This window comes from Chanodichthys erythropterus, chromosome 24 (assembly GCF_024489055.1).
Source record: "Chanodichthys erythropterus isolate Z2021 chromosome 24, ASM2448905v1, whole genome shotgun sequence".
In the NCBI taxonomy this organism is placed as follows: Eukaryota; Metazoa; Chordata; class Actinopteri; order Cypriniformes; family Xenocyprididae; genus Chanodichthys; species Chanodichthys erythropterus.
In genome coordinates this window covers 14195892-14205978 of record NC_090244.1, presented here as the reverse complement: position 1 = coordinate 14205978, position 10087 = coordinate 14195892, and the positions used below count along the sequence as shown (strand labels likewise).

Here is a 10087-nt window from a genome sequence, read left to right as displayed (position 1 = left end):
AATATTCTGTTCCAAAGGAAAGCTACGCATGTGTTTCTGCACACAAGGATCTTTGATGTGGATGTCTGTGGGAGTGCACTTGGACCACGAGTGCATCATGATCCAGAGGAACGCCCCATGTGTGTGTGTGTGCGTGTACAGCGAATTTGTGAAAATGGAGATGGGAATTCCCTGCTACGCTCTCCTACGCAAGACCACTGCGAGCGCTCAACCCCTTTTAAGGACAAAATAAAAGGACTGTGTGCACAAAATGAGTCCTTGTGACATCAATCCCATAATTCTGAGCAAATTATAAACAAAAAACTTGCTTTTTGTGTTCTCTGGATTCAATTTCCAGTCAAATCATAAGAGGCATTCAACTGCATGTGTCCTCGGGGATGTGACTCAGTGTCATGTTGTGGTGGGATGGAAAAAGACATGTGAAAAAATATTGCAAAAGGGTGGAGAGGGGTCATTTTTGAAAGCTGAGTGTATTCCTGTATCATCAGGTGACCCATCGACTTTTCTTTCTGGGAGAGTTGCTATGCAAGGCATCCCCCCACGCCCAGGAAAATTTTCACTAAGAATGTTAGGTGTGCAGCTCAAAAACAGGAAACTGTTAATATTTCCTCTATAAAAAAAGACCTTACTTTGACAGCTCGTCACCGCATGGGAGTTACCACAGCAACATGCCCGTCCAAATAAGAGCACCACGCTATTTTTGCATGCACGGATTTCACAAACTCGTGCCACAGTCCCAACATTTCACATTGCGGAGACAGCTGCTCCAGTGATAATTGTTTCCACCCTGTTTGAAAATCCAGCTGGATCTTCTAAGCTGGTTGACCAGCTAAAATTCTCTACCAGTAACAGTTTGACCACTGGTAGAACCAGCTTAGAAACCATCTGCTGCTCCAAAACACCTAAGGAAGCCTGGTAGGGACACCAGCACATCAGTATCATATGCTAGAGACAAGGTGAGACTGAATGCATGTGCGTTTAAGCGGGACTTTAAGGTTTAGCAAGTAAAATAACAGATAATTCTTCAAGGATATGAAAGACAGCTGCCACCATGACAAACTGACCAGTGACTCATCGCCTCTGTCATGAAGCCAAACTTTCTGTTGAGTTATAATGCCAATCCATTGGGATATTTTATGTATAAACTGTAATGCTCTTTGAAGATGTTTCTGAATATTAAAGATATTTATATAATTATAATACAAATGAATGACATTACTAAATTAATTAGGCTACGTATGAAAAGTTGATTCATATTAATGCTTTTTTATTATTATTAAAGTGACTGGCCAAAGAAAAAAGTTGCATAAAGAAGAAAAAGTGAAGTAAATGTCCTACCTTCACCACATTGTCATTTAAATGCTTTGGGTCCCGGTTGACCAGGTCAATCTCCTTGGTGTGGACATCCTGAAGTGTCTTTTCGTTGATGCTGTCGTTATCCATTTCTTTATTATTTGGTTTGTAAATGTTCCCCTGTTTCCTGATGAACGGTGAGTGAGTGTATTCCTGCGGTTCCAAAGAAAACAGAAAATGAAGTTCATGAGCGTGAAGGGGAGACTGGGGCGCAACTCAGCACAGCCCTGGCATGGGATGGTTTTAAGCGGATAGAAATGAAGCACCACACCCCTCTGGAACGCAGTAGAGCGACCCGCCGCAGGGGGGCGCGATTTTACACGCTGCGCGTGCTTTGTGCTCTTCTCTCACAGCAGAATATATATATATATATATATATATATATATATATATATATATATAAAACTGAAAATAACATTTAGGACGTGCTTAAAATACATTAGCTATCTTGAATTATTATTATTTTTTATTAAAATAAGAGCTCCGTCAACATGCGCTGCGAACTTGCACATTATTCCACCCACTGAATTAGTGAGCAGTTCATATTTTAGCTAATATTATCATTCCATCCAGTTGTGTTTGCATAAAGTGTGCACAAAGTAAACAAGGGAGGCTTGCCGAACAAATACGTGCCAGTAAAAGATAAGATATTAACTAATAGTAAGTGCCAGCAGCCTTCAGGTGCTGATAAACAACAAAAAATTAATAAGTAGTAATAAGTAGCCAACTCAACTAAGGTTTTGTTGCACAAATGACTCCTTCTCAACGAATTGGCATAAAAAATAAAAGATTTCTGAGGTAAAATATGTGTCATTCTTACCTCTTCAGGTGTCCCGTCCTTGTATCCGCTAGTCATGCTGTCCTCCAGTGACTGAAGTGCGATCAGATGAATGTGTGAAAACAAGACAATCAGTACAGAGGAAGCAGTGTGGGAGGCGTGGGGATTCTGCTTTACTGTAGGGAGTCCTCTTCCTTACAACAGCCCTCTTTTCTGCAAACTAAAGTCCCATAAAGATTTATCTATTGAATGGTTTTTTTTTATCTCTCCTGCTGCCTCTCATCGCATCGAGTGGGAGTTTCTTTCTCTCAGTCACTGAGGACATGCTGTGTGTTCAATGAATGAAACCTTCCATTAGCCTGCCACTCACAGAGCTACGCAGTTTAAGTGGTTGGAGATTTTGACGTGATTTTTCCCAAAGGGGAGGCATATTTGGGCACTGTACAACTTTTCCTGTACGTACACTACCAGAAACATCCACTCGCACTATTAGTTAAGTATCACAACTCTATAGCAACACAAATAGATAGTGACCAAAATTAAAAGTTAAACAAACCAAACTATCTTATATTTGACCAAACTAGCCATCCTACTAGCCTATTTTACTGTTCAACAAAGCCTTGTCATGCATGCTGATGTGCATTTAGGTTGTTTTTAACAGTATTCAGTGTGCTGAACACTTATTGGCTACTTTTTTAGTTTTTAGTTTAAGGTTTTAGCTTTATAAAGAAATTCATACTTGACCTGAGATGTATAAACCTGAAACATGACTATTCTAAGGCTGGTTTGCATACCAAAATACGCCTCAAGGCAAGACTTGCACTTTAGTTTGGAATGCTTTCAGCAATACTGCAAACTTGTTTTTCTCCATATATGATACTTATTATAACTTTACTATAATTTAGTTGTCTATACATCTTTTGATTTCCATTAATTGTATCTAAAATATATTTGTTTAGCTATCCAGTTCAGGTGCTGGGATGTGCATACAATGCAAAATATGCAAACAATGACGACAGTGATAGGCGGCCAAAGGTCGCTGTATCTCAGGTTAAAAAAGTAGCACTCTGTTTAAACCTTTTACATACAGGTGCTGGTCATATAATTAGAATATCGTGGAAATGTTCATTTTTTTTATTGTAAATTATTTTTAAAAAATTAAACTTTCATATATTCTAGATTCCCTACATGTAAAGGAAAACATTTCAAGTTTTTTTTTTTTTTAATTTTGATGATTAGAGTGTACAGCTCATGAAAGTCCAAAATCCAGTATCTCAAAATATTAGAATATTTCCTAAGATCAATCAAAAAATGGATTTTCAAAACAGAAAAGTTCAAGTTCTTTAAAGCATGTTCATTTGTACACTCAATACTTGGTCAGCAGCACATAATACAGCAAATGACTTGCTCCTAGCACAAATTACAGCATCAGTGAAGTGTGGCATGGAAGTGATCAGCCTGTGGCACTGCTGAGGCACTACTGAGCCTTCAGAACTTCTGTATATTGTTGGATCGACTGTTTCTCATCTTTCTCTTGAAAATATCCCATAGATTCAAGGGTCAGGCATGTTGGCTGGCCAATAAAGCACAGTAATATCATGGTCAGCAAACCACTTGGAAGTGGTTTTTGCACTATGGGCAGGTGCTAAAGTCCTGCTGGAAAAGGAAACCAGCATCTCCATAAAGCTTGTCAGCAGATGGAAGCATAAAGTGCTCCAAAATCTCCTGGAAGATGGCTGCATTGACTTTGCACTTGATAAAACACAATGGACCAACACCAGCAGACGTCACGGCCCCCCAAATCATTACTAACTTCAGAAACTTCCCATTAGACTTCAAGCAGCTTGGATTCTGTGCCTCTCCAGTCTTCCTTCAGACTTCCTTCAAACTTTTATCTGAAAAGAGGACATTCGATCACTGTTCACTGTCCAGTTCTTTTTCACGTTTGCCCAGGTAAGATGCTTCTGACGTTGTTTCTGTTTCAGAAGTGGTTTGGTAGTCCTTTTCCTGAAGATGTCTGAGTGTGATGACTCTTGATGTGCTGACTCCGGCTTCATTTAACTCATTGTGAAGCTCTCCCAAGTGTTTGAATCAGCTTTACTTGACAGTATTCTCAAGCTTGTGGTCATCCCTGTTGCTTGTGCACCTTTGCCTACCCAATTTCTTCCTTCTAGTCAACTTTGCATTTAATATGCTTTGATACATCACTCTGTAAACAGCCACCACATTCAGTAATCTCCATCTGTGACTTACTCTCTTTGTGGAGGGTGTCAGTGATTGTCTCCTGGACCATTGTCAAGTCAGCAGTCTTCCCCATTAGTGTAGTTTCAAAGAACAAGACATACCCAGAATTTATACTGTAGGGATGGTCATTTAATGAAACTCAAATGTAAATATTGTAATATTTTGAGATACTGGATTTTTAACTTTCATTAGCTGTACGCTGTAATCAACAAATAAAAAAAAAATAAAAAAAACCTTTTGAAATGTTTTACTTTACATGTAGGGAATCTAGTATAAATGAGAGTTTCATTTATTTACAATAAAAAAAAAAATTTATATGACCAGCATCTGTATATTTTTTATTGTTTTATATTAAATTAACGTCTCCATGAATGACAAAAAGTACTTATTCTACAAAATCAGAATGCGGAATGAGACATTTAATAAAACCCATCTGTTAAGAACTCGGTATACCCTTAGAACCTTCTCCAAAAACATACACTTTTTAAGCAGGTACACCGTTATCCTCAGGCATATCTGCCGCATTGAACATGTCAGGGTTTTTCACATAGCACAAGATGTTAAATCTTGTCAGGTTAACATTCCATATGCCACACAGTGATCTCCATGGTATGGTCTCTTAGCAAAGAAAACAGTCCATTCAACTTCCAAAAATAATTTTATTTGTGAACTGAGAAGCATTTAGTTCATAAGCTGAGCTGTGTTCAGCATGTTTGCTACATGACATCATTCAACAGGGGTGAGGAAACGGCACCTGAGCCTCTAATGTTCCATGGCATAGTCAAATATTCCATTTACTCTGCAGAGCCACTAACAAAGCACAATCAATGGCAAACGGCATGTCAAATGTGGCTTTGCAAGTCAAACTAATCGCCATATGGGCACTATTTTATCATTACAAAAAGAAGTTATTAATACAGAAGAAAAATATGTTATATATTTGTATAGAATGCTCTCTATAATTGGAATGTACCTGAAAATCATAAATAGTTTGTACACTGAAATGGCGTCAAATCATCTAATTTACTCTTGTTGATAAAAATCGATCAACTTCAAACATTATAAATATTAACTCAGAAATAAATCGCACGACACTACTACCCTATTGGAAGTAGTTGCATAATTTTTTCCTTACAAGCACATCATGCGCTTATTGCAATATCACATTACATGCAGTAGCACAATATCTTATTCTTAAGGTAAAAAATCTCAATCATTACAGTAAAATCTTTGAAAAGTCTATCATTATAACACAAAAGCTTAATTAGACTTACATAACAGTAATGAAAAAGCATGTCAGCACTGACGCCGCCCATTATGAGGTTCACATGTCAGTGGTTGAATAACGGAATGAATATTGCAATTGCCTATTGAAATGAAGAAAAGAAAAGATCTTTCTCTTCTCTGTGCTTCAGAAGTCAAGGATAATTTATCCTTCAGCTAATAACCCTCAAAAAGGAGGCCAAAAGAACTTAACAGAAAGATTCTGCAACACTTCTATGCGGAGTTAGATTTGGACAGACTTGCTCAATTTTGCACAGTTTTGACATTGATGGAAGACAAGCACCGCCCAATGCTGAAGAAGAAAGGCCCTATAAACATGTCCATCAAGCTGGTCCAGATCACGTGGGTGGAGGGCAGTGTCATCATGCAGCCCTGGATCATTGGCATCACCACCCTGCAGATGGAAAATATCATCATGTGTGCTGATATATAGGACTTGTATAATAATCATTCACATCAAGGTGAACGTGTTCATCTCTTTGTTCTGGAGTAAAAATGTACCCTGGAAAGTGTGCAAAGCATTAACCTTCATTTCAGGTGTTTCCATTTAATCATCACCTTTGATATCGCTGACATTAAACACATATGCAAGATCTGTCAGTGAGCGTGACTGGCCCATGAGGGATTAATAAGAGGTGAAAGAAAACAAAGTGTGTTTCCAGTATTTACAGCACAGGTCAACAAACTTTCTTTTTATAATATTAAATGTATTTTATGGCATTCATCAGTTTATAACATTAACCTCATTTATAATTAACCAGAATTAAGAAATTGTGCCTCATTTGGTCAAAACTGACTTCCTCAATGTTGCGGGTGTTTGCTAGGGTGTTGGAATGCAGTTGCTAGGGCATTGCTATGTGGTTGCTCAGGTTCTGTGTGGTTTTTATCACAATGTTTTGGTGGTTGCTAGGGTGTTGCTATATGGTTGCTAAGGTTCTGTTTGGTTTTTATCACAATGTTTTGGTGGTTGCTAGGGTGTTGCTATATGGTTGCTAAGGTTCTGTGTGTTCTTTTGCAGTTTGCTTGGTGTTCTAAATGTTGCTGTGTGACTGTAATGCAGTTTCTAATGTTCTGTGTGGTTTTTATCATTATGCTTGGTTATCTAAGTGGTTGTTAGGGTGTTGCTATGTGGTTGCTAAGGTTCTATCTGTTTTTTAGCACTACGCTTGGTAAGCTATGTGGTTGTTAGGGTACTGCTTTACAGCTGCTAAGGTCTTGTTGTTTTTTAGCACTATGCTTGGCAATCTAGGTGGTTGTTAGGGTGCTGCTATGTTGTTATGTGGTTTTTGAGGTTTTTAGCATTGTACTTGATGTTCTAGGTCAGGGGTGTCCAATCCTTCTCCTGGAGGGCCACTGTCCTGCAAAGTTTAGCTCTAACCCCAATTAAACACACCTGAACCAGTTAATCAAAGTCTTACTAGGCATACTAGAAACTTCCGGACAGGTGTGTTGAGGCAAGTTGGAGCTAAACTCTGCAGGACAGTGGCCCTCGAGGACCAAGTTTGGACACCCCTGTTCTAGGTGGTTGCTAGGGTGTTGCTATGCGGTTGCTAAGGTTCTGTGTGATTTTTAGCAGTTTGCTTAGTGTTCTAGATGGTTGCTAGGGCATTTTGCTAAGGTTGCACTAAGGTTGAGTGGTCACTAGAGTGTTGCTGTGCGGTTGCTAAGGTTCTGTGTGATTTTTAGCAGTTTGCTTAGTGTTCTAGATGGTTGCTAGGGCATTTTACTAAGGTTGCACTAAGGTTGATTGGTCACTAGAGTGTTGCTATGCGGTTGCTAAGGTTCTGTGTGGGTTTTAGCACTATGCTTGGTGATCTAAGGTTATCTAGGTGGTTGTTAGGGTGTTGCTATGGTTGTTGAGGTTCTATTTGTTTTTTAGCACTATGCTTGACGATCTAAGTGGTTTCTATGGCATTGTAATGCAGTTTCTAATGTTCTGTGTGGTTTTAATCACTATGCTTGGTTATCTAGGAGGTTGTTAGGGTGTTGCTATGGTTGTTGAGGTTCTATTTGTTTTTTAGCATTATGCTTGGCAAGCTAGGTTGTTGTTAGGCTGTTACTTTGCAGCTGCTAAGGTCCTGTGGTTTTTAGCACTATGCTTTGCAATCTAGGTGGTTGTTAGGGTGTTACTATGTTGTTATGTGGTTGTTGAGGTTCTGTATGTTTTTTTGCATTGTACTTGATGTTCTAGATTGTTGCCTGGGTGTTGACAAATGGCTGATTGGAGTTTGGAAAAAGTAATCACTCCTCAACAAGCTGCACAATTTGAAGCATCATTCAAATCTGTAACACTTTAGATTTACAAAGTCCTATTAGCACATTCCTATGCAATTGCTAAGGTGTACTAGGTGATTGGTAGGGAATTTGGGTAGATGCTAGGTGGTTACTTACTGACCCCAAGTAAAAACAGCCCATTTCCAATTCTTATGATATTCTGGGATGAGATTTTTTTTCAACTGTCTTAGCATATACCAGGCTAAAATTATAAGTACACTCATTTAGAAAAGTATAAAAGACATCACAATATAAGTTGTCACCCACTGTAACATCTTAGACATGCAAAATTCACTAAATAGTTTTCTCTTCTCCCTTCGAGCTACACTGACATCTTGACATTTGATCTTATCTAGCTTATTTGTCAACACTACTCATTCCTAAGCTAATGGGGTCACTCTGCTACCCTGGGTTGTAAAGTTGTGCTAATATGTGCACCTCAAGAACAACACTGACCCTGAAAGAGCTGCTGATCTAAACTGCACAAGGGTCAAGCACCAAGCTTTGCCAAGTTTCTGCTTGCATGTGTCAAACCCCTAAGAAGTCTGAGAAAACCACTTGACTAGAATGTTAACAATCCAATGAGAGTTATGTGTGGATTTTTCCACCGTATGTGAAAATGCAGGTCCACCTGTGCTGCACTAAACCAGTATGTAAGACTTTCTCTATGGTACTTCTTCATTTTTGTCAAATGCCAGTCTTTATCTGGGTGGGAAGCGGCCAAAACAAATATTTTGTGGAAAATACAACAAAGAGCCAACAGCCTTCCCCAGCAAGAAGCGTTTTCATACCAAATATGTATACAGCTGAGGATCCCGAAAACAATCCCCGCAATTAATGCCATAGGAATAGCCAGAAACGTGGTGAGAATCCGGTAGAACACATATTTCACCAGCTCGAACACAGCATGACTGCCGATCCACACTCTGTCGAAGCTGTGCGTGGAGATGGGCTCAGCAATGATGTCTTCAAAACCAATCTGTGGAATCAAACATGAAATAAGAAAATCAATAGTGCACAAACTCTAAGGAAAAAGGGAAAAAAAAGGAAATGTCAAATTTATATACACACCCTCAAATACCAAGAGATCAGTGTTGCTGAAAGTCATATTTCTATATTAATGCAGTACTCTATGCAAAACAATCATACCAATATAGTACTCGAAACTGAATTGGGGAAAAAAATATTAATATTATTATTATTGCGCATGTGCAACTACACTTATTCAAATCGAATAGACTCATTCTAAAAAAACATTAACGCACGTGAATGGAGGTAAGTGAAAGTACTGTGAGAAACTAAACACGTTATGAACTTGTATATCACCGGTGTTTAATCAGTTTACCACCGATATTTATTAGTATTTTATAAATATGTGACAGTAAAATCTCTCGCGTTAAGTTGTCACCTACCTTTAGGTGCAAGTTAATATCTTTGGGATCTCTGTCCAGGACTTCTGAATACACTTTCGGTTTTTTTCCAAGTATTGGTTCAATCGATCTATTGAATTCATCCTCATCCATAATGACACTGGTCTCGGATTTTTCTTTTTCAAGTCCCATTTTTTTTTGTTTTGGATGTGTGAGGCGCGCACTGCTGTCTGTTAGCGCCTGCTGTACGCGCACTGTGCGCTCGAGGCAGGACGCGTCCACGCCCCTCACGGAAGACGCGTTCACGCGCAGACAAAACACACAAACGGCGCTCGATTCATTACTACAAACAATGTGGAACAACGATAAGGAACCTTTTTAGGAATAAATCCCTGTCTAGCCGTCCTTATCTCGACACATTGTTTATTGAATCCGAATTCAAGGAATGTTAACAGATTGTTATTGTATTTCCTCAGAGTAGCATATGGAATATTTGAAGTAGCCTGTTTTCCCCATTCATTCATTAATTCATTCATATGAAGTTTTTAAACTTCAGGGCATTGCTGTGTGTATCTCCCACAGTTTTGATTGCTTTTTATTAATCATTAAGCTTCATTGGATTCTTTGAGGAGGAATTTATTGTTCTTTAAAAGGTTAACACATAGTAAGCTTAAAATATTGTCCTGAACTGTCAAAAATCCTTCAAAATCCACATTAATTTTCTGGAGCTCAACCATCCAACTGTCAACACACTTTCAACAGTACTTGATAAACTTCTTATAAT

At 38.6% G+C, this 10087-nt stretch overlaps 2 protein-coding genes across 2 annotated transcripts in view; both read right to left on the bottom strand.

Annotated features, from left to right (window-relative positions):
- The window catches only part of cav1 (caveolin 1), a 9247-nt gene extending 6835 nt beyond the window's left edge, over nucleotides 1–2412 (bottom strand). Inside the window, exons 1-2 of the mRNA XM_067380235.1 lie at nucleotides 2174–2412; nucleotides 1339–1506 (exon numbers count right to left, since the gene is read on the bottom strand). Of these exons, the coding sequence (XP_067236336.1) occupies nucleotides 1339–1506; nucleotides 2174–2209 (204 nt within the window). The 5' untranslated portion in view covers nucleotides 2210–2412. The remainder of the gene's footprint in view (nucleotides 1–1338; nucleotides 1507–2173) is intronic.
- A 2426-nt stretch (nucleotides 2413–4838) lies between these two features.
- cav2 (caveolin 2) lies at nucleotides 4839–9574 on the bottom strand. Its single transcript, XM_067379810.1, has 3 exons — nucleotides 9346–9574; nucleotides 8725–8912; nucleotides 4839–6053 (listed from the first exon to the last, which is right to left on the bottom strand). Exons 1-3 carry the CDS (start codon nucleotides 9493–9495, stop codon nucleotides 5903–5905), a joined length of 489 nt encoding a protein of 162 aa, XP_067235911.1. The 5' UTR covers nucleotides 9496–9574; the 3' UTR covers nucleotides 4839–5902.
- Nucleotides 9575–10087: the final 513 nt, after the last annotated feature.

Bases quoted from the DNA above. Each gene is read 5' to 3' on its own strand.
- cav2 (XM_067379810.1), bottom strand. From the start codon at position 9,495: ATGGGACTTGAAAAAGAAAAATCCGAGACCAGTGTCATTATGGATGAG. The intron at 8,913-9,345 runs GTAGGTGACAAC...TTGATTCCACAG, and splicing joins ATATTAACTTGCACCTAAAG to ATTGGTTTTGAAGACATCAT. The intron at 6,054-8,724 runs GTATGAAAACGC...TTCCATCTGCAG, and splicing joins CTCAGCTGTATACATATTTG to GGTGGTGATGCCAATGATCC.